The sequence below is a fragment of the Lutjanus erythropterus genome, chromosome 6 (genome assembly GCF_056507025.1).
Source record: "Lutjanus erythropterus isolate fLutEry1 chromosome 6, fLutEry1.hap2, whole genome shotgun sequence".
Taxonomy (NCBI): domain Eukaryota; kingdom Metazoa; phylum Chordata; class Actinopteri; order Lutjaniformes; family Lutjanidae; genus Lutjanus; species Lutjanus erythropterus.
In genome coordinates, this window is record NC_139322.1 from 6702889 (window position 1) to 6728103 (window position 25215).

A 25215-nucleotide genomic window follows, 5' to 3' on the forward strand; every position below is an offset into this window, starting at 1 on the left:
AATCTGCTCTAACTTCAACCCCAAACTCACAGATACGAATCTTTAGAGCCGGTATGATGAAGTGACAACCTTCTGTGTACAGAACTACAGACTTATTTTGTTTTCGTAAAATATCTTTTTACAAAATGATTTGATTTTCATTTTTATACACAGAACAAATCTGTCTATGTTACTGTGTTTGAAGTTTAAGGAGGAGGAGATTAAGGTCAGGAGAATCATTAATTACAAGATTTTGTCCTAATTTTAATGATGAGAGGAAGCAGACTATTTAAATGATAGTAGATTAATCAAAGCACTGTTGAACTTGAAAGATTATTCAACAGAAACATCACAGATTTAACCAATCTCACCATGTTTGTTTAAATAATAATGTCTACTTGCATGTGTCTTTTGTTTCTTATGAGTAACTAAGGATGAGGATTTAGGTCAAAAATGTTTCACAGACAGCAGTGCACCGGCAGTAGAACAAAGAGAAACCCCCATTTTCTCAATTTCAGACAAAAGCAGAAATATTTCAAACATGTGCAGAACTCAGAGAAGGAATGCTTTTGCTGACTGATAAAATTTCCCCGATGATCTACAACACAACAGCTGGTTGCATTGAATAAACATTACTGGCTTGGGGTAGGAGAGGAGATTATATATTATCAGTGTCTTTCAGGAGCGACACCAGGATTATGAAAGAAGCCAGGCTGTGAATCTGGAGGAGAACAATGCAGTCAGCTGCTCCTGACACGTCAAGACAAAAAAGAAGCCAACCACAGCCCCCCCCCCCCCACCACCACCCTCAACCCATTCCCTGATCCAGTTCCTATCAGGCTGTCTGTCTACTGAATACATAATTATTCATTCAAGCTTTCTGTCTTTCAAAGATGCTACTTTATCTTTAATTGGAATTGACTGAATTACATACATGTATGCTTCTTCTTTTGGACAGAAACTACGTGAGACAATGAGTTTGCAGTATTTCAGAGGAGAAATGACATTAGCATAAAGTCAAACAATAGGACGAAGTTAATTAAATCAGTTAAAAGTAAACAAGGTTTGCCCACTTGTTGCTGTCATTAACCTCCACAGAGCATGAATGTTCATTAAATAACTGCAAAAGAATCTATCATAAAATCAGATTAAACATAAATTACCATCTCCTCCTGACTGTGGGGGAAACTAACTAATTAAAGTTATTTAAGCACTGCACTTAAGTACAGTTTTGAGGAACTTTTCACTCTACATTTATCTGACAGCTGAAGTTACTTTAAAGATTAAGATTTAACAAATATTAATTTATGAAACACAATAACACGTATTTTGGTACTTTATGTACATTTTGCTATTAATACTTTTGTGCTTTTCAGAATAAGAGTCAGAAATACTTCAATGATCCCGAGGGAGAACTGGGTTATGTTACACTTGCTCTCATTCTAGAATATATGTATAAATAAATGGGATGCATAAATATGTTAAATATAAATATTTTACTTGTACCAGAGTATTTTAAAAGTAAATTTGAGACCTTCTACTTTTAATTGAGCTTTATTTATGTATTTGTTTGTTTATTTATCTATCTATTGCTTGTTTATTTATACATGTAGTCTGTTTGTTGTTAGTAGGTTTATCATTTTATTTAGCTAATTAATTAATTTATTATTAACTTTTTTATCAATTTGTATTTTCTGGATTGTTTTCCTCTGAACAATTTACTGTTTATTCACTAGGTTTTATGCATTTATTGATTTTAATTTATTTACTTTATCTTTTTCAGTGTTTCAGTTTTTATCCTGTGTCTGGTGTTTCCTCACTTCTCTGTTTGGTTCTGGTTCCTGTTTTTAATCAGTGCTTTTCTTATTTTAGTACTTTTTTAATTACAAAGTCATTGCTTTGGGAGTGGAGGGGGAGGGGTATTGTTTGTGTGTGTGTGTGTGTGTGTGTGTGTGTGTGTGTGTGTGTGTGTGTGTGTGTGTTGGGGGTGGGGGGCAGTGTTTGATGTATTTGTACATTATACATTTCGTTTGTATGAAAAGTGCTGTACAAATAAAGTCTGATTGATTTGCTTGATTTTACAGAACACTGTAATTACTTCAACCTACACATTTTGTTCATTTTGGAGGCCTGTGTGTACAAAAACATTAGTGTGATAACCACAAAATACACCATTAAAAATAAAATTATCTAAATAAAAATCTCCTGCTGCTTCCTTTTAACCAGCTAACTGTAACTCCGTCTGGGAAAAAGTAAACTCACTGCTCGTTTCATCTGATTTCCGTGCCAGCCAATAAGAATTACTATACAGAAACATGTCTTGTTTGCTTATGTTGGTCATTTAGATGCATCAGTATTAAACTGAAATTGTTTCATAACCAGTTAGAAAACTCCTCGTAGTAGCTTTAAACACATTTACGCCTATTTTATCAAAAGGTTTTAACACAGGCTGTCAAAGCAGAAGAAAGCTGAAAGATGTTAAATGCAACATTGTGTTAATTAAAACAACAAGATTCTTCTAATCTAGCATTAAAAAGTTGTTTTTTTCTTGTACTTTTGTACATAATGTTTCTTTTCAAACTGTGAAAACTAGTAAAGTGGAGAAAAAAAATTAAAAGGTGCATTGTTTTACATATTTAAACTCCTGAATTTACAGGTCAGACATAGTGTGACCAGTTGTTCCACTTTATGAGGGACTGCACAGCATTTTTATTACTATCCCACATGATGAGATGATGTCCCACGTTTTGACTGGCTCTGGCTTTTAAGAGTCAAACCACTAGGATAGACGGGGTAACAGGGGAAATTAGGGGTATCCCCAAAGTCACGGGCTATGTAGATTTTCTGTAGGTGGAATATGATGGAAACTACCACAAAGAAAAGGAAACACCTAAAACAAAGACAGGGAAATTACTTATCTCTTGTCTATTGTCTGCTAGAGGTCTAAGCCTAAGATCAAAATGTTCATTTGTTTGAAGTTAGACCTAAATTTTATACCTCTCATTATTGATAACATGTCCCACATTGTCCTACACAAACATACTCTTTGTCCCACATTTGGTTTGTTGGTATCTGGTCACACCACCCTACTTCTTTCAAAAAAACAAAAACAAAAAAAACAACTGAATATGCCTGCTCTACATAATAATATAACTATGAAAGGCACCATTCTGCCCGAGCACTTACACTTTAATACTTAATGTACATTTTGCTATTAATACTTTGGTGTTTTTACTTGTAAACAGAGTATTTTTACAGTTAAGTAAAAGTTGAGAGCGCTTCCAACACTGCACACTGAGTGGTTTTTATGATAAGCAACAACATCTCTTGGCAATTTCATCATCCTGAGAGGCATCATACTGCTCCTCCAGATTGATAGCCTTTCACAGAGCCTTTGTGGTCACAGAACAATAGGAAATGAGCGGGAGGCCTCAATGTGTCACATGTGGTGCCTTTGATTAACATACTAGACTTGTTTGTGTAACAGGATCTCGGGGTGAGGCAAGAATACCAAAAACTGAATCAGAGTGTTGCAGGGGGTATGAAAATGTTTTAATTTACGGGCAGCACATGCAAGCGATTGAGTCTTACTAACGCAAAACACACACACAGGATGTCTTTATTTGCACTGTAGGTGCTCAGAGAAACACGTGGCCTGTTTAACCCGTAGTGTGACAGAATTTGATAAGATAAAATGAACATTAAAGCATGCTTTAATAAATAACAATACCTCCTGTGTCTAATATGTGATAGGCATGTGATTGCTTGATTTGTGTGTGTCACAAAAACCACATTCACTTCCATTAAGTTTGCCTGCCAAACCTGCCAATCTACTTGACTTGTCATATAATAAAGAGCACTCTACTCATCTGACCTGTTTGATTACATCAAGAATGTAAAAACAACTTTTAATATATCGCCTAAACAGTCGAATACAAGAGGGGAGGATGAGGCAACAGCACAGCCTGATGTCAGAGATGGTTTTGGCAAATGGTGTCTTTGTTCACTGCTGTTCCTCAGCTGGGTGTGGTTACTGATGAGCTAAAGTTTTTTTTTTTCCTTTTAAACATTGCTACCATTCGGGAAGAGGGTGTGTGTGTGTGTATATATATATGTGTGTGTCTCAACACACTGTAAAAATCACACAGGAATTTAGTGGACTTAACCCAGATATATAATCTTAATTTATTCAATTGATATACACTGAAACAAGAGTTGATGAATGCGCTTGAGTTCCATCAACTTGTTAAATCAAGTTTTTCAAGAAAAAATGAGCTTCGATGATGATTTGCAGACTTCCCAGCATGCACTTTTCGATCATAAAAGGAAATTAAAATTGGTTTAAAATTCCTGCCACTGAAGATGTTTGTTCGACTTAATGTGTTTATCTTTTTGAACATGGTTTCTCAAGTGCAATTAAATTAATATCAAGTTCATTATTTGCTTTGAAACATTACAAAATTACCTCAACTTGTTTTAGCTTATTTTTCACAGTGTACAATGCACACTTAAACCTACTTAATATCTTCATTGACTGTAAGGTGTATGGATTTAAGCTGGTGTGTCTTTAAAGGGGCTGGAGGGTGGAGGAGGGGCTGCTGTTTAACTTCACATTAGCTTGTGGGTGCTACTGTAGGTGATGGTCTTTATCTCACAAAAATCAGTTTATTATTCACAGAAGGTATTTTGTTCCTTCACAACCGAACAGCATTGTCCCTGTCATAATGTATTATGAGCATTAGCATTATTATAATATAAGTTATATTAGCCTGTGTGTTTTACTGGACATTTTGTTGCATAACATGCTTTAGAAATCCTCCATCTCTGTTCAATATCAAACATATTCATGTGCATTAAGCGTCAGGCTTCATCAGGTGTGCGTGTAGGTGACAGCAACTCGGATGGGACATAAAAGTCGCCATGCTTTATGCCGTGAAATAGGAGGAAGCTGAAATTTTCTCATGACTCAACCAACCTGCTTCTGCAAAAACCCTCATGTTACTGTGAAAAGTTTGAGGCTACCCCTCCCCCACCTCCACATGGTAGCTGATGCATGACGCGAGAGTGGAAAGAAGAAGAAGAAAAGGCTATAACACTTCAAGTAGGTTCAATGCAGCGTAAATATCAAGCGCTGTTGTTATGTTTATGTAGCCTGTGGCTCTAATCAGCGCACGAACTCAAGTTTCACATTTATTAAAGTAGGTTTAGACGCGTTATCAACAGGTTATACCGAAGTGCAGTGAACTAAACACTGTAAAAAAAAAAAAAAAAAAGAAAAGAAAACTTAATGCTACATTTTACTGTATTGATCTATTGGTTATAGAAGGGTATCCTGAGTGGTTTAAAATACAAGCACACATGACACTGATCAAATGCTCAAGACTGTCATACCTGTTCAGGAAGCTGGTAAGTAGGAGGGACTCAGCAGGGTGTCTTAAAAGTAAATATGAGATAAAGTCAGGCACTGCACGTATTTTTTATTTTTATTTTTATTGACTCGTATGTGTAGGGGAGACAGGGGACGGTTGCAACATGGGCCAGCTGCAACAAGTATTGTTCCACCAGTGAGAAACATGCAAGAGTGATGTTATTCATACTGAACACGCTCGGTTACCAGGAAGACACAACATCTGCTGCTGCATTTATAGAATTCTTAATTTCATTAGCTGTGTTTTTGTCACACTGTCCTGAGCTTTTTAAATAAAATAAATAAATAAATAAAAACATATATTTATATAATAATAATAATAGTAATTGATCAAAATTTACTGAGTTTGAGTTGTTGACTTCTAAGTGGTGTGTTTAGCATGCATCCAGGTCAACGTGTCTAGCTAGCACAAAATGTTCTACAATGGCTGATAGGCTGCAAGCTAAGCAACCATATTAAAACATTTTTCAACCTGAACCTGTTTATTATGGGGCCCATAAAATGATATTTCACCCAAATACAAATTTATTATTTAATTCTTTATTTTTTTTGGTGGGGTAAATAAAGTTGTATAAAAACAGTTCACACACTGGAATGTGACAAAAACAGTTTTTAAACAGATGCAGCATGTTTAATAAAAGCTTGTTGCCTTGGGAATTAAACCTGACATCGTCACACTGAAATAAAAAGAGATTGAATAACATCTGTAACATCTGCACATTAAGTAAAGATAGGCCTATGTTCTACACATTAACAAAGAAAACCCAATAACTGTTATTTGATAAATACTACTAAATAAAAAAAAGTATAATGTTATTGTAAAGCAGTGCATATTTTCAGAAAATTATGCTTATTTAGACAAAATAAATTTAATATATATTTTATGTATTGCAACTGTCCCCAGGGATGGGGTTAGTTCAAGTAAATATTGTGAGCGATATGTCATGTTTAAACATTGTTAGATAGTATAGGCAATTAATATAAGTTTTAGGGCATGACTGATACGCTAACATGATATTAGGGATAATTGGATATTGTCTGATATTGATTGTAATATACAGAATATAGAATATAAATAGACACACTTTTGGTAATGATCCATCAAAAATAGACACTTGTGACAGAGTGAGATGTGTAATGGAGGGAGGATATCTTACAGTTAAACAATAAACTTTATCATCCAAACTGATATCAGGGCACTGAAACAGCAAACTTTCACTGATATTTTTAATAATTATAAACAACTTTTTAATTTAAAAAAATGTACATATTAAACCTGCATTAAAAAGGGGGATCAAATATACATAAGATGATGTCTATAAAGCTAATAAATAAAAACAATTTGCATTATGTTCTGTTAAAAAAGAATTTTCAAGGACCTGGACGGATATATTTCCTATATCTGACCTGTAAAGTTAAATGTGGAAAACCGTTCGCCTTTTTAATTTTACCCCTAACTTTATTAGTTTTCACAATGGAAAAGAAACATTATGTACAACAGCACAGGTAAAAACACCTTTGTAATACTAGATTAGAAGAAGCTTGTTGTTTCAGTAAATACAGCATTGTATTTAACATCATTATCATTTGACCCTCCTAAATTCCCTCTGCTTAAACAGCTTAAACCTGAAAACCTTTTAATAAGTGTTTATGTGCTTAACGACAGACATAACCAATGAATGGGCTAATAGCTTACTAATAAAATGATGATCTTATAATTAACGATATAAACACCCATAAGCCTAGAATGTTAGGGGGTATTTGAATAAAATCACAGTTATATACTTTTAAAAAACATTTCGAAATGATAAAAGGACCGAAATCAGAAAAAACTCATAAAAATACAGACACTTTTCAGTTGTCGTTTCACTTTGGTTCTGCTGGTAGTAGATCCATGATAAGAATATGATGGTGACATAAACATGACTGTGAATCTGTTAATTCATCTCTGACGTCAGGCTACCTGCCAAACTGTAAACACGCCGACGTCAGACTCTCTACAAACCAATCAATGTCAGATATAAGGAGGCGCAGCCCACGTAGGTAACATACCTTTAATCCACTCGTTCCCAAAGACTGGGTTGGGACCCACAGGTGGGTCACATGAGAATTAATTTGGGTCTGCAAATAAATAAAAGACTGTAGAGGAAATTCTGCTAATTCCATCTAAATACACTTATCTCATTTATGAATTAGGTTAAAATGTCCTATGTTGCTCCTGATGAGAGGAAATAAAAACAATGAGACAGTCTGTGAACGCAGCCTAAATGCATTTACATCTCGTTTCTAAAGTTTTAACGTGTGCATATGTTTTCAGTAAAGCATCAAAGTAATATAAGATGATGTGGAAATAGAAACAAAAACAGGCCAGAAATGTTCATTTATGCTTGAAAGAACTACTTTTAAGGTTTATTGTGAATTGGGTCACGGTGGTTTGTCATTTTTAAAAAGTGGGAAAAAAATTTGGGGAACTCAGCTTTAGTCCGCTTGGATAATTGCGATGTGAAACCAAAACTAACTGGACCAAATGTTGAAGGAACCCAAACATTAAATTGAAAATTCAATCATTGTCTACTCACCTTCATGCCGACTGAGGGTCGGCAATATTTAGTCAATAAGGAAGTGGTGTTTCAAAATCTCCCAAACAATGTAAAGTGAATGCTGACCAGTTTTCAAACATCAAACTTCAGGCTAAAAACTTGTTTTTAGTCAACTTGGCATGTTGGGGCTTTAGGAGACCTGGATTACACCAGACGAGCACTAGTGAATGGTGACATTTTCAAATGTGAAAATGTCACCATTCACTTTCATTATTTGGGAGATTCGGTGATGCTGTTTTCCTGCGAAACTCCAGCAGTGTAGTGCGGACTAAAAAACTAAACCCGACCTTCAATCGGCATGAAGGTTAGTAGATAATCACTTTTGGGGTGAACTATCCATTTAACCGTCTCAAAAAAAAAAAGAGCCGTGGAATTTTAGGTGTGAAAGTACATGAAGAGAAAAATAGGGGGGGGGGGCAGTTGCAACCGTCCCCAGTCTCCCCTACTAATCCTTTTCTGTTATTCGTGACCACGTGACTGGCCTATGGGTTTTTTGAGGTTGCCGTGCACGCGCTCCATCTTCCCTTTGAGAGAGTCGTTGGGAGGAGCGCGCGCGCCTTCGGAGCTCAACAGCTGCACAGTGAGGAGGAGGAGGAGGAGTGAGGAGTGAGGACTCGCCAAGTAGAACAAATATGATTCAAACAATTGAATAGGTGAGCTGCCCACCTCTAACCAACACCAACACCAACCAGCGAGTAACGAAATGAAGAAGCGGCAGCAGCGCACAGGGTTCAGTCGCTCGTGTCATTATTAATCCGGAAACTGAGAGTTGGTAGGTATTGTTTGGTGAGTTGAACTACAGTTGAGTCGAGACAACAGAAGGTGTAGTTCTGCTAACGTTAGTGTGCGAATGACCCCGCGTCAACTCGGCGTATCGCTAACTTTTCTTATCGTGGTTTAACTTTTTTTTCAATCTGGCGTCAAACAGAATCATAAAGCAGCACCGTAAGTACGCAAAGTAACGTGGTGATTAATTTGAACCAGTCTGTTGTTGAGGAAAAATAACGCTGTCGACCTCAAAAACAAACAAACAGAAAAGAAAAACGTGTTTTGCAGTTGAGTTGATGTGTTTCTTGTGATTTGAAGCGTCCCCACTCGCAGTTAACAGCCAGCAGCATTAACGTTAACGTGATTGATATCGATCAGAACAGAAACCAATACCTCGTGCTCTGCTTATTATGCACACATAGAAATGTAATAGCCTCCATCGACTTTCTTTAAGTTACAATTGATGCTTGTTTTTTAACGAGGGTTGTGGCCACTTAAATAACAAGGTGGCTAACGTTAACGCTGCCTCACACAAAGCATGCGTGTGCTTTAAAAAAAATAAAAAATAAAAATAAATAGGGTCATTATCGGCAGTTGATAGTGCTCACCTGGATTAACACAGACGTATAAAAACGAAAAAGTCATTATAGCAAGCTGAACGACAGATGGTAAACCAGCGTCGTTAAGTTATGTTAAAAATAGAAAGTTAAATTGAGGAGAATAGGTGTGATTCACTGGGAAGTGACTTGCAACTTAACAGTTGGGATTTCCTAGTTGTGTAAGAAGCATTCAGATCATTTACTTAAGAAAAACTTTATAAGTATCGGCAGCAAAATGTAGTTTAAGTGTAAGTAAAAGTGCTGGTTTGGTCCCTCTGATTGATATATTTATTATATATATGACACAATTAGATTATTAATACTGAAGCATCAATGTGTTAGCAGCATGTCACTGATGTAGCTGATGGAGGTGGAGCTAACGCTGCCTCACACAAAGCATGCGGATCCAGTTGGGTCATAATCGACAGTTGTCTACTTTTAGTAGGTTTATACATATATAGCAGCAAAATGTAATTTAAGTATTAAAGTAAAAATGCTGGTTTAGGTCCCTGTGACTGATACATATATATATATATATATATATATATATATATATATATATATATATATATATATATATGTATAGGTATATATGACAACATTAGATTATAAATCAGTGTTCAATGTTAATGTTTTTTCCTGTGCAAGTGGGTCAGAAATCTACTTGCCCAGTCTCAGTTTTTACTTGCCCCATGTTAAAGTTGTTTTATTTATTACCGGTTATCAAATAAGAGCAAAGACTAAAGTTAATTGCCATGTTTAATCTAGGGCTGCTACATCTAGAAAAAGTCAGAAAATAGCAAAAAAAAAAGTCCATCTCAGCTTCTCACAGTCCAAGGTGATGTCTTTAAATGTCTTGTTTTGTCAGCCCAAAACCCAAAGATGTACAGTTTAATATGTCATTTAATGGATAAAAGCAGGAAATCTCTATTACTGACAGGCTGAAATGGCATTTTCGGCCATTTCTCAGTTACGAGAATAGTTCATTGTTTTTTACTCAACATGACATTTTACTTGCCCTGGGACAGTCCTTACTGCTGAACTCTGTAAATACTGACGCGTCTGTGTGTAAGCATCATGTCGCTGTTAGAGCTGACTGAGGTGGAGCTTCTTTGAACAACTTCCTGGACTAAGTCAGAAGTACACCAAGGCAAAGTAATTATAGCAAGCTAAACAATGTAGCAGGGTCGATAGGTTGAGTGGAAAATACAAAGTTATATTACTGAGATTAGAGGTGATTCACTGGGGAAATGAATAACTGCTTACATGGGATTTCCCAGTGATGTAAGAAATATTCAGATCCTTTACCAAAATACCAATACAACAATATAAAAATACTCCATTACAGTAAAATTGCTGCATGAAAAATCCTTAATTAGGGCTGAACAATTTTGATAAGATATCTAAACACAATAAGAGCTGCAGCAATTAATTGATTATTTGTCGACTATTTTAATAATTGATTAATCTATTTGAGTAATTTTTTGACAAAGAAAAAAAAAAAAAAAATCAAAGCTTTTAAAATGTGAATATCATCTGGTTTCTTTTCTCCTCTGACAGTAACTGAATATTTTTGGGTTGTGGACAAAACATTTGTGGACTCAGCCTTGGGTTTTGGGAAACACTGATTCAACAATTATTTGCATTTTTTCTGGCATTTTAATTGAGAAAATGACTCATAATGAAAATAATTGTTAGTTGCTGGCCTAATTTTAAGTTGTTTTTTTTTACCTTTTCTCTAGACTTTGATCTTTGGTGATACATATGATAATTTGAGCATTTGTGTAAACAAATTGAGATCTTTAGATGGAAAAATCACTATTTGGTGGCCAACTCACCAGATTACAAACTGCTTTTTGACATCAAGTTTAGTCTTCAACATTGTGATATATTGTATAATGTAGCATAAAATGGAAATACTCAAGTAAAGTACAAGTACCTTAGAATTGTCCTTAAGTACAGTTCTTGAATAAATGTACTCCACCTCACTGGAATTCCCCCCTTATCAGCTATATCAATCAGTTGTAACACTTTTTTTTGATGACGCATTGTTGATTGATAAGGTTAATGTAAAAAAACAAAAACTTGTATGGAGATACTGATGTGCCACCGTGGGCTGCTGTATGATTTTGCTGTTGTCAGAAAGCTTTTGAACCTACTGCTCCAGTCACTCCCCTCTTATACCAATCAAACAAAGAGTGTGATCTGAATTTCTCAAACTTAATCACTCTCTCTCTCTGTAAGCAGTTAATTATACATGCTGAAAGAGCTACTATGACTAAACCACAAGGAGGCAGCCCCTGCGGTCACAAGACAAGAGCAAAACAAAACCTACACCTACAGCAAACAACTGTAAATGTGCAATGTGTGAGTCAACAAGGCAGCCAAAGATCAGTATAGGCTAGTCTAACTTACAAAATCAGAGTTTTATACGTTAGGTGTATGGCTGCAAATAAAGATTATTTTTTATCATCAATTAATCTTCTTGTGTATTTTTTTGTACTAATTGTTTAGTCTGTAAAATGTCAGAAAATTGTCATCATTTTCCCGGAGCCCAAAGTGACACCTTTAAGTTGCTTTTTTGTCCAGCTAATAATCCAAATCCTTTATAGATGACAAACAAAAGCATCAAATCCTTACATTTAAGCAGTTCAAACCAGCAAGTGTTTAAAATTTTTTGCCTGAAAGATGACAAAACATTTTGAAACAATTGATAATCAAAGTAGTTAGCGATTACGTTTCTTTCGATCAGCTAATCTCTATTTATATTGTCTGGCTGTTTATTTGCCGTTATTGATCAAACTAAGTCCACATAACAGTTCTCAACTAAGAATTCTGGGTGCGATCAACAGAAAACTGTAAAACAAGAAGTTAAAAGTTGTGTTTGTCCAGAAAAATGCAAAATATTTCTTTAATTGTTTGATGTGGTGGTATTTGAATACATTATTGCTCAACTGCAGCATATTATCTAATATTTAATAGTGACTATTATAATCCATTCACATTTTGAAACAGCATAGTAAAAACATTCATTCAAATGTGAGCTGGAATGAGTCTATGAACCTGTTAAGTTAGTATGATATGAAATATGTCAAATACTGTAGTTGATTTCTCACAAACATACTAAGGTTTAAATGTGTTTTATCAGTGGTCAGAGGAAATGAGTTGTCTGTGTAGTTGATTGCTAAAAAGATACATTTCCTGTTTCAGTATGAGGAAAGGCAATTCTTTCTGTGTGGTGTTTTAAACAGCTTGTATCTTTGATTAGGTGCCTGATCATGTTTTGATATTCTGCTGTGCCTAAAGGGACTTTTTTCCACTGTTCACAGGTTCCTAATAATCTGGACAGTGCGCACAGCAGAGGACAATGCCGACTCACTCGTTACTGCAGTGTGTGGAGAGCCCTGATGGACTTGCCCAAGATATTCTTATTAGTAACAATGCAAACATCCCGGGGCCTTGCTCTAGCATGACGCCACACACCACCTACTCAGAAAAGGCTGTGATGCAATCAGGAGGAAGTGTGCCATTATCTTGTATGTTCTGTGACCAGACGTTTTCTCATCAGGATGAACTAGGACCCCACGTGTTATCACAGCACCCCACCACTTTCTTTGAACCGACTGTGCTTCGCGTCGAAGCAGAATTCAGGATCCCGGGAGAGAGGCCCCGGCCAAAACCGAGCAGTCTCCCTGCTGAAAAAGAGGAGGTTCACAGCTGTATCGTGTGTGGGCAGATTTCACAAGATGCCAGTGAGCTGGAAACCCACATGAGGAAGCACAAGGACTACTTTACATACTGCTGTAACGTCTGTGGACGGCGATTTAGAGAGCCGTGGTTCCTGAAGAATCACATGAAGATGCATATAAGACCAGGAGCAAAGAGCAAGGCCCAGCAAGACCTGGAGTCCCCCGGCACAATCAACGGTGTCATCCAAGACCCTGTTCCAGAGCCTGTCGTCACAGTTTACAAGATGTGCATGGTCTGTGGGTTTTTCTTCCCTGACCAAGACAGTTTGGTTGAACATAGTAAAGTTCATAATCGAGAGGTGGAGCCTGGAAAAGACAAGGAGAACATGGAGGACACTACTGAATCCCTTGCCAAACAGGAAACATTTCTTCATAGTCTAAGACTTATGCCTCGGTCTACAGGAAATAATTTGAAACACGAGAGATCATCAAAATGGATTCCCCAGCTGGATCCCTTCAACACATATCAGGCCTGGCAGCTTGCTACGAAGGGAAAGATAGCAGTTGGTCCTAATACTACAAAAGATATTGGCCAGGAGGCGAGCACAGACAATGAAGAATGCGGCTCTGATAAGGAGGAGCTGAATAATATTTGGTCTGAGGGACAAGGAGACAAGGCTACGAAAGAGCTGCGGTCTCAGACTGTAGGAGAAAACCCAGCGCCACGGCGGCGGTCTCTAATGCAAAAAGATAAAGACAAAGAAAGGCCAACCACTTGTGAGGAATGTCAGAGAACCTTCAGGACCTACCACCAGTTAGTCCTTCACTCCAGAGTCCACAAGCGTGAGAGAGGTGGTGAGGAGAGTCCAACGTCTGTTGATGGGAAGCTGTCAAGAGCAGGATCACTGGAGCAGGCAGAGGAAGGCTCTGAGGAGGGCTTTGAGGAGGCAGCACTGACAGAAAACCTCGGTCCAGGTAATTTAGGAGCGCAAGCGTCACTCATACTGTCTTTATTTTGATTTAGGAATTCTTATATACAAAGAATTATGTTGCCAAGTGCCCCCTCTGCTGATGAGAGGGATAATTACACATTTTTTGTGATTATATTTATTCACTTCCTTTCTATGTATTTATTTATGCATTTGTGTTTGTGTTTTCAAAGGTGAAGATTTTGATCGATCAAAAGGCAGATCAAAAGAATGCAGCTACTGTGGCAAATCATTCCGATCAAGTTATTACCTCACAGTTCATCTGAGGACTCACACAGGTATATTCAGCACATTTTGGCTTGAATGATCAGTTTAAATTAAATTGCATCCATTGAAGGTACTGTTTAGATTATTTGATGTGGGGGTGTATCAGGCACTGGGGGACACGCCCCCTGTTTGGAACAGCTCAGAGGAACAATGTACTTCTGTTGACAGGGTCAGCAAGACTTATTTTAGTTATTCAAAGGTTTACAGTGCAAGATTTATATGCATGCATTGGTAGAATATGGCAGAAATGTAATGTAATATTATTGTAGTGTATAATCACCTGAAAACAAGAATCATTGTGTTTTTGTTATCTTAAAGTGAGCCATTTATATCTACTCACATTGTGGGTCCTTTTTCACTGAGGTCGCCATGTCGCACCGCCATGTTTGTCTGCACACTGGGAAGGGGAAACTAAGACATGGTGTTTGCAGTCTGTGTGCTCACAGCTAGATATCACTAAATCTTACACACTGGTCATTTAAAAATGGCTCATCAGTTTAAGGTTACACTATATTTAGAAAGAAAGCGCAACATGTGGCTTATATATTGGCAGTTTCACATTGAGAAAGGCTGTCTGACAGCATGGTAAAGCCGTGAAAATATGCTAAATGTTGTGTACACAACCTGATAATGATTTTTTTTAGGTGGCTAAAATGTTTTTTTCTGCTGACCTTGCACACAGCAGTAAATTGCTTAGTTTCTGTGCTGGTACTCCTCTCTGTTTCTCAAAACTGGGGGTGTGCCAACCACCATCACACTATAGGTAACACACTGACCAGCAATAAGTCCCTCAAACAGCCACACTTCAAAAAAATTCAAACTGTTCCTTTAACTCGGTTTGAATTGTAAGCTACAGAATTAGTGATGCTATATATAACTATGTTAAAACTCACCTGTTTGTTTTTTTTGTTTCAGGTGAAAAACCGTACAAGTGTGCTTACTGTGACTATGCTGCAGCCCAGAAGACGTCGCTGAAATATCACCTGGATCGGCGTCACAAGGACAAACCTTATGTGGACATTCCCAGCAGACCTGCGCCTTTAGCGCCCTCTCCTAATGATGTAAAACATGCAAATGACAACGATAATCCTGCTGCAACTAGATCTAAATCCTGGGTTCCTGAAGCAAGATCGTGCATCAATGGAACACCAGAGGACAGATTTGATAGCATAGGTAGCAAGCTTGGCAAACCACTCGTCCAAATGAATGCTGAGTATGAGAAATTAATTGCTAAGTCTGCTTACTCCCCGATTGATGATGTCGTAAAGTGCCCCGTACCTGTTAACCTGAAGATGGAAAGGCAGGAGATAAAAGATGAGAATTCTGAGGCCCCATTAAATCTGTCCTTAAAAGTGTCTCTCTCCATCCCTGCCAGTGCAGAACCCAGAAATACATTAATCCCAATTGCCTGTTCGTTTTGTGCATATAAAACCATGTACCCAGAGGTCCTAATAATGCACAAAAAGCTGACCCACAAAGACAAGTCAGACAGTACAAAAAAGAGTGGTTTCGGAGGCAGTTTGAAACAAAAACGTTTCACGGGTTGCCCGCCTGCGCTTGATGGGAAAGACGTCACCCCACTTCCGATGATTGACCGGCGCCACCCTCGTCGGACCAAGTCCCCACCACCTCAACAGCTAAAGCCACAAGAAAAGACGCCTGTCAACCCACCTCATGGTCCTAAACGCTCCCCTATCCATGCACCCACCCATGATGTCGTCCAGGAGTCCCAGCGCCATAGACCTAACACTGATGCACACCCCAGTCAGGAATCCTCCAGGCATATGGAGCTGTTGAAGAAATCCAGCACAGGAGGAAAGTACGTTTTGGATCGACCAGCCCCCCCTGACAGAGTGGGAATCGGTGAGAGGAGTTACCCGGCGAGAAGCGGCGTCATTTGGCACTCAGATGCTGCCAGGTTGTGCCTGTCAAGCCGGTTTGGGAGCCTCCCTCAGATGGATTTTGGTGAACCTTCAAACAAGAGATTAAAGTATGTGGTACCTACTGGTAGGGAAGCTGACGTCGGTGACAAGCCCGGTTTTAGAGCACCAGCAGGCGATGGATCCAACAGACTGCTTATCTCAGGGAGAAGTGTGAAACCCACATCTCAAGGGTCTGGTCCATCCACAATTTCTGAGAACTTGGGTCCTTTGAAGACCACATCTCCGGCTATGGGAGGAGGTCTGGACACTGAGTGGGGTATGATGAACCTTCTGCGTTCCTACACACCCAATGATCTGGCATCTCTGTATCACAGCACACCAGCCAACCCCAGTCATCAAGGCCTGGCCAACCCAAGAGCAGGTACGTATTAGGTCAGCTGGTTCAGGAGAGGCACATAGCTTATTTTAAATTCAAACTTGTAGAGCTGCAATGATTAGTTGATCGAAAAAAAATTGTTGCCAAATATTTTGATAATCCTTTAATCAGTTGTTGTATTTTTCAAGCAAAAATATGAAATATTTGCTTGTTTTAGCTTCTTAAATGTGAGGATTTGATGCTTTTCTTTGTAATTTAGGGCAGTAAATGAAGAGTCCTTAGGTTTTGGACAGTTGGTTGGACAAAAGAAGCAATTAAAAAGGTTGTGTCTAGAAGGGAATGCCTGATTTAAAAAAAACTCCCATAAGATTTGTGAACGTTGTTTCTTTATTGTGCACCTTGTACAAACTAATTATGTCTTATAATGTGACAACGCTGTGATTAAAACAGGCAAGGCGAGTTTATTTGTATAGCACATATCAACAACAAGGCAATTCAAAGTGCTTTACATAACACATAAACTGCAAGAAGACAAAATGTAAAAGGAACTTCAGGCAATATAAAAAGACATTTCAATACAATTAAAAGAGTTAAACAGAAAATAAAAATAAGATACAACAGGAAAATACAAGCTACAGTGCAGGAGAGGTAAACATTTGGCCGCATTCCACAATGCATACTTTTTCTTTTTACTTTATCATTTACTGCACCTGCCCTTACAAAGTACATACTGTTGCATGCAGTATGCATATGACTGGGACATAGTACGTCCTCATAACATTGCGCCTTGAACTTTGATCTTCTTGCTATAAACCCATCACAGAGAATTGTGGGTTAGAATAGCCAGAAAAGCATGCTGGCATGAATACCACAAAATTCTACCAGATGCAGTAGGACATCCTGCTATTTTCGACATACCGCATTTGACTTACCATGTATTGGGACGTACTAAATCATTTTGTGGCATACTAAATAGTAAGGTAGTATGGGTATTGGAACGCACAGCAAGTTAGGGTTAGCAAAAGATCATGATTTGGGTTAAAATGCTCACTGTCGAGATCTGGGGTTTCCTTCTAGACACAACCAGTTCAAAGAAGTCGTGTCTTTTGGCCTCAGGGAAATTGTGATGAGCATTTTTTGCAATTTCTGGACATTTTATGGATTAAATTAATAGTTGCAGCCCTACAAACCAGGCTACTTTATATCTGCATATTCTTTGCAGTTTGTAGTGTAACTTAAAAGATTTCTTCTCAGGGGGCAGAACTGTGCTGTACCAACACTTACCCACTCTGCCCAACCTGCAGAGGAGAGACCCCTCAGGCCTTTTCCCTAATCAGCGCTATGGGACCACTGACAAAAGTAACTAAAGTGTCACCAAGGTAAAAATGTTGAAAAATAATTCAAAGAACATACAATTAGAGCTTCATCATTTGATTTTCAAACCCTGACTTTGTCTTTATATGAATAAATCAAGTGATATTTGAAAGTATTTTTTCCCTCCTTCTCTCTAGATTTGAACTGTGCTGCTACCTTATTTTGGAGAACTTCTTGGAAAGTTTCTTTAATGTACGTATTTAAGAGAGGTGGTTTGTGCTCAAAAAGGGTCTAGGCTCCCCTAATTTGCTTCTCTTTTTTTTCAATAGAGGAAAATTGTGTTGGATAGACATTTCAGAGGCCTTTAGTGTATATTTGTTTTCTTTTTTGTTGAATAGAAAAAAGTGCAGATCACCTCTATTTGAAGATATTATTCCACTGGTGTGCACTGTGATATTTTTCCCTTCATATTTGACCCACACTAATGTCCGGATATCTATTAGTGTCTATGACACAACAGTTAAATGTATATGTGGGGTAACATAAATATCACCTTAAAGCGTTCAGTATATAAAATTATATTAAGTAAAAACTTAAAAAAATATAATTTGTGCGACAAATTGCTGCTCTGGTCACTTAACTGTTAATGTCCAGACGGTAATTAGGCACTAGTCTATTTTTTATTCCTCCTTTCCCAAGGCACTGAAGGGTGTTGGGGTTTTTCTGTGGAATAACTTGATGGCTTCAGGCCCGTGGTTTACAAACAGGCCACAGTAACAAGTCCTGTGTATGTTGAAGGGGTCTACCTCATTTTGTGCTCTTGACACTGTTATTTTTGTAAAGCTGCTGTCAGATGAGCCTCTACTGTACACCCGGTCGTCTCGTAGACTACAGACAGATGTTTCGAGTTGGAGTTTAACTAGATGGACATGTGTTTGTCAGGCACCACATGAAACACAAACTCATCTGGTGACAGAACAACTACTGCCGAGGCCAAATCGACTGATGGCTCGTGATTAACTGCAACACGACTTGGGTTGTGGATTTCTTTGATACACTCGGTATTTTACAAGCCCAGTTTTAAACACAGAACAGATTTCGTAGATAATATTTGTCCTCTAGAAGAGGCAAATCAACTGCTTTAATGGTGCCTCAGATCCATAAGCTGTAAAATGTACCAAATCTCATTAAATGGCAATGCTGTATTATTTGGATGTTTAGGCACTATTCAGGAGTTTGTTTTTACTATGCAGAGTCTTGGAAGTGTTTTTGTGTTTAAAGTGGCAGCAGTCAGTCCTGGTTGGTAATTAAGTGGCCAGTTAGACGTGGTATGGCTGTGTAGTTTGGAGAAAAAACAAAACAAAAGCAGCTATACTGATTAATTACACACTGTGAACAACAAGTCTCAGGTTAACTCGTGTACAAGCTGTTTAGTCTATTGTGTAATTTAGTATTTTTGCCACTTTGAAAGGCTTGGGTTTAAGTTATTTCTTTTTTTTTTGTTGTTGTTGTTTGGTATTCACATAACATGTACTTATGTAAAAATGAAAATATTGTTTGAGATTTGTATGACACATTTCAATAATAAAGTGAGAGGCGACAAAGCTCTGTGGCATCGTTTGTTACGTCACTGGTGGGCACCCGACCACCCACTATCCACCCAGCACGAAACACACACGATCGGCTGCAGTTTGATGGCCTCACGTGCGTCCAATAAGAAAGTAACTGGTGATGTTTGCTGAGAAAGAGACAAACCTGTTTTTAATTTGGACATATGCCAGGTATGGATCACACATGCCTGTAGCTGAAACAGCTGTTTTATGTGTTGTATTATACCTCCTGCAAATTTTACATCCTGCTCTCAAACTCAAATTGACTTGGGGCCAATTGCCACGTGTCACATCGTCACCTCATAGGAGGGTCACTTCAAGTAGGACAAGAAAGTGCAATATGTCCGAAAATGTATTATTATATATATTTACTTTTTTATTTCCATTGCTAACACTTCTGTGACAGAGAACAAAAAAATGCAGTTAGCTTTGCATCGAACATACCCACAACAACTCCTCTGTTTTTTGGAATTTATCATTAATACCCCTGATGAAAATGACTAGCTCAACACTGTTGGTTTTGTTTGTGCTTTCATAAAGTGTCGAATTGTATGAAACAGCATAACAAAAAAAAAAAAAAAAGATAATTGTGCAGGCCATCATGTTGCGAGCCGGAGGGAGCGGGGTCAGGAAATGGCCCTTGGACTGGCAGTCTGAGACTCCTGCTCTGCAGTGTTTATAATTGAGAGGATCCTTATTGGCTTCTGCCACTGTGGTTGCTGGTCTTCCTGATGTTCATTAGCACACTCAGATATACATCACTATACATCAACAGTTTTTTTTTTACCCTAATCCAGACACCAGAGGTATGGTTTTTGTCATATTTCACAGGTGCTTTATTCTTCATTATTCCATTTTTCATGATCATATGAATGTCTTCTTTTTTAATCAGCGCTTTTAGTAGTTTATTTTTAGGGTCAGTAGTCCTTGTGTGTTAAATATGTTGGTAGAAAGAGGGTTTAATAACAATAAAAATACTGCAGGAATATAAGAACAAAAATTAAAGGATTGGCACATTCATTTTAAAACACGTGAAGCCCAGAGAGAAATGTAAATTACATCATGTTACTGTTTCATTTGCAGTTTGAAACTTTTTGGATTAGAAATGTATTTGATGTGGGCTGATAAAAGGCTCTGATCTGAGCCACAGAGCAGTATTCAGGGCGTGTTAGAACCGGTGATTCAGCCATGTTCGTAACATCTGAAGGGATGAAGGGAGAAAACCGATGCACTCGCAGAATTTTCAGGACAAAGTTGACTAATCTCAATTTCACCAGTGTTTTCTGGCCACATCAACAAACACGCTCATGTTTCGACCCGGCGTGGCCTTCATCAGAGCGTGACGATGGTGTTGCTGCGTGCCATAGTAAGTATATTTCCTGCTTTTTCAGGTCTTCTTATTCAGTGAGCAGTGACATTAGGGAAGTGCTTTGATTTTCATTTCTCGTCATTTCCTCAAAGGCTGGTTGTGGTTAGAATGTACCTTTTAGTTCTTGATGTCGAAGCTCTCGATTCACTCAGTTCCTGGATGTTTAGGGGATCCTGATTATGTTATTTGACCCCACAGGCGCACAACAGTTGAGCTGCAGAGACAAATATTGCTGTTTGACAACTTCAGACTACACCAAACATGTAAAAAACAGTCTGTTCAAAGGCATTTATTAGTTTCTGTCTTTGGGAAAGTGGCAAAAACAGCAAAATTCCCAGATACTGTATCTCTGACCTCTCTCTGTAACCAAATCACACATTTAAGCTATTTTATGTAATCTCATTTTTGATAACTAATGTAAATGTAATATTTTCACTTCATTCACCTGAAGCTGTTTGGAACCCCCCATCCGTGGAGGCCCGTCTCCCACTTTGAAAACCTCTGCACTGGGCTGAAAGGGCATGGCTGGAATAAATAGGTTAAACTGAGATTAATCAACTTTGTCCTGAAGATCCGTGTGTGCTTCCTTTTTACCTTTGGGTATTCAGTGGTGGAAATGTGAAATATGATTTTGGTTTCAGCACCAGAAATAAAATACTGGGAAAACGCATACTTTCGTAGACGTAACAACTTATGCTGATGCTTGCTCCTTTTCCCCGTTTTTAAACAACATTATATGCATGTTTTATGTGTTGAGACCAAGAGAGCTGCTGGTTCAAAGTCAGGACCATTAGCCTGGTTTCTTGCTTGACATTCTGCAGAAAATGATGCTTTAATTGCAGATTGCACACTGGTCTGGATTTGGATAAATTCAGCACTAGATTGTTTTTACAGATCCCCCCAAAATTCACCTTTTCTATTTCAGTTATATCATACATGGACTGTGACTTGAATGCTATTGCAATAACAATTTCAGAGGAACAAAAACAATTTAGGCGACATGCATGAGCGTCATACCTCCGTTATGATGATTAGGTAATCAGGTTACAAAATAATAACTATAATAACTATACTGTAGGAGCCTAAATGCAATTAATTGGTGTAGATAATAAATAAAGTTAATTTAGAAACAGTAAAACAACAGTGATTTAAGTTAATTGATTTAGAAGAAATTAGAAGGAATATTTTCAGTTTACAATAAAGTAATAATGTAATCATTTAAAATGTTTTTGAATTATTTAAAATGGATAAAAATGTAATTGCTGTGATATTTGTAATGGTTGGGAGTAACTGCACACCTTTAATTACCTTAATTGATGCTCACATGAGGAGGGAGTTTTGGGGTTAAAGGGATAGTTCACCCCAAAATTAAAATTCAGTTATCTACTCACCCTCATGCCAGTTGAGATTTTTGTTTATTTTGTTAGTCTGCAAAACACTGTTGGAGTTTCACAGGAAAACAGTGTTGCAGAATCTCCCAAATAATGTGAGTGACCAGTGATGGTAATGGTGACCAGTTTTCAAACATAAAAAACAACAACAACAAACCATGAAACGCCACCATACTGCTTGTCTGGCATAATCCAAGTCTCAGACAGTGTGGAGGCATTTTATTTTCTATTCTGTTTTTTTGTTTTACATTTGAAAACTGGTCGTCTTTCAGTTACATTGTCTGGGAGATTCTGCAACACTGTTTTCCTGTGAAACTCCCGCAGTGTTTTGTGGACTAAAAAAGTAAACCCGACCCTCAGTTGGCATGAAGGTGAGTAGATAATGACTGTTTTTTTTATTTTTGGGTGAACTATCCCTTTAACCTGAGGGCTGTTGGTCAGGCAAGCAGATGGAGGCTCACTTTTTTTTTTTTTTTTTTTTTGTCACTGTCCTATACTATAATCAGCCCAGATTACATTTGGAAAAATGTGTGAATAGATTATAGTTAAATTGTTAACTTGATTACATTTTTTGATTATGTCTTCAAAATATAGCAATTTCAAAATTGTTTTTTTTTTTTTTGATGATGATGAGTAGTACTCTATTAACTCAAAAAGCACTTCTGGTTATATAGAAGTTTTTTTTGTAGACAAGTGCTCCATAAAAAAAGAGCCCTATGCAAAAATGTATTGAAAAAGTTCTGAGACTTTAAAAAGAGAAATGGAACTCTAAGACCGCGATCAGTTTTTTATTAAAGGGAGGAATTCTTTCAGTGTTTGATTTTGAAGTATTCCTATTATAATCAGATTAGATTACATTTTTTTTGTAAACCAATGGATTATGTTACTAATTACAAAAATTACCATGTAATTTGTATTTAGTAACTGACTATATTTCAGAGCAATCTGAACCAAACCTGATTACAACAGAAATCCTTTAAACAATGCATTATTGGTACAAATCTGACAAATCTGTAGTGTATTTTGTCTTTTCCCGTCAATGACTCGGATTGGCCACTAGATGGCAGTATTTACAAAGTGTAGATTACAGCCCTGACAGATTCTGGTTTCAAAGCTTTGCATGTTCAGTCTGAGGAGCAGACCTATGCAGTGCAATTATGATAAATCTCTACATTGTGCCCAAATTGTGAATGAAATTACAGAACTAAAGTGCAAAATACAGGAGTGTTTATTAGCCTTGATACTGAGTAGACATTAAAATACAAATTTACCTTCATTTTAAAAAGAACACCTCTCCAAACAGGACCAAACTGCCATGTTTGTGTTTGCTGCGTTTGTGGTCACACTCTAATTGGTCATATGTGACACAGGTGTTGCCTATCAGCTGTCAAACGCAACACACCTGGTGTGACATCACTGACGGTGGTGTGGTGGAAAGTTTCAGAGCAGTGCATCTTTTTTTTTCTTCTTCTTTTTTTTTGTTTTGTGAGCTTCCATGAGCATTTACTCCTTGAAAAAGCTTCCAGAGGGAAGTTTGGTAACAGCTTCTTACATCTGCGAGACATGAGCACACCATTGTTGAATTTTCACATATCTATAAAAGGAGAAGACTGACAAAACCTATCACGGCGGTGCATTCTGTAAACAACAAATTGCGAGGGACAATCTTCAGCACATCGAACACTTTAAACTTTGATTTTTTTCTTTTCCCTCCACCCCCCCACCCCCCCCTCCTCCCCTTTTTGAGTAGACCACATCTGTTTGCTGTCTGTTCCCCTGGGCCAGCACTGTGTAATCTATTGCATTAGCTCACATTAGTGCATATCGCCCATGGGCCTTGGTAATCACAAACGCAAAATGAGCATTTCACTTAGCATCACCCTCATATTCCCCCACACTGTGGCAAACTTAGTGCAAACGCATGGCAGAGAACGAAAGTCGACAACAGCTTATGACATGCATCCCGTTACTCTCAATCCCCGTGTCCAGAAGGCTGCGAGGGTTTGCATGTCAAAAGTCCCTTTGATAAGGCAAAGATACACTTTGAATTTTCTCTTTTTGCTTTCAGTTCTGGATGATTTTCTCTGTAATTTTGGGCCCTCGAGAAACGTTAAAATTTGGGCATGTCTGCCAGACATTTGTCCTGACCTTTACCTACGTCTTTAGTCCTCGCAGATGAATGGCACTGCAGGCCTTCCTTTCATAACACTGCATCATTGCTGGGCCTAAAACAATCTTTGATTCGATACAGTAATGTAGTAGAAGAAAGGGTACATTCAAGCAAATTACAGAAAACAGATTTTATTGATGATTAGAGCCTAATCTATTTGAACACATCTTAAGTTTTTTATTTCCCAATACCATGCCTCATTGCCAATTATGCACAGGGATTTAGACAAGGACAGCCCAAGAAATTACCCATGTTTCATGCAAATTCACTTGGGATTTTATTTTTTTTTTGTCAGAATGCTTTGGCGTAAAACACCTGAGGTCCTCACAGCTCCTTATCGAGTTCCTTTCATCACATTAGGTTTTGTGTGATAGGGATTCACGCAGCAGCCATTTTAGTGCACAATTCAGTACACAAATGGCATTTTATGCTTGCATTGCCATCCATTCATCTGTTCAGAGTGTTTGGTTTTAGAAGAGGTTATGTTTAGTAGTTGTGGCTACGTTCATCTGTGACAGAGGACGTATTTAGTAATTCCATCCTCTTTCTCTCCAGGAGTATGGCTATCAAATCTCCTACCTCCCTCCCTCCCTGTAAAGTAAACTTCATGTTTTTTCTGCTTCCCCTTAAGTGCTCTCTCCTCTTATTTTCAGTCCTTTCATCACTCATAATTGTTGCCTCCAGATTGTCAACTTGCATGAATTAGCAATTGGGCCAACAAAGCGGATACGGTCAATTGTTGAATATCCTGTCAGAATTTGAGGCAGAAAGTCTGCTCTGGCT

The 25215-nt window shown here is 37.8% G+C and overlaps 1 protein-coding gene across 3 annotated transcripts; it reads left to right on the top strand.

Moving 5' to 3' along the window:
* The first annotated feature begins 8541 nt into the window (after positions 1–8541).
* znf217 (zinc finger protein 217) lies at positions 8542–19496 on the top strand. Of its 3 annotated transcripts, XM_084720367.1 has the most exons (6): positions 8555–8779; positions 12704–14038; positions 14226–14330; positions 15235–16623; positions 17833–17957; positions 18090–19496. In XM_084720367.1, exons 2-5 carry the CDS (start codon positions 12742–12744, stop codon positions 17943–17945), a joined length of 2904 nt encoding a protein of 967 aa, XP_084576493.1. In that variant the 5' UTR covers positions 8555–8779; positions 12704–12741; the 3' UTR covers positions 17946–17957; positions 18090–19496. The 3 variants fall into 3 exon arrangements, with proteins under 3 accessions (XP_084576492.1, XP_084576493.1, XP_084576491.1); XM_084720366.1 differs by having other exon boundaries at positions 8542–8660; positions 17833–19496; XM_084720365.1 differs by having other exon boundaries at positions 17833–19496.
* Positions 19497–25215: the final 5719 nt, after the last annotated feature.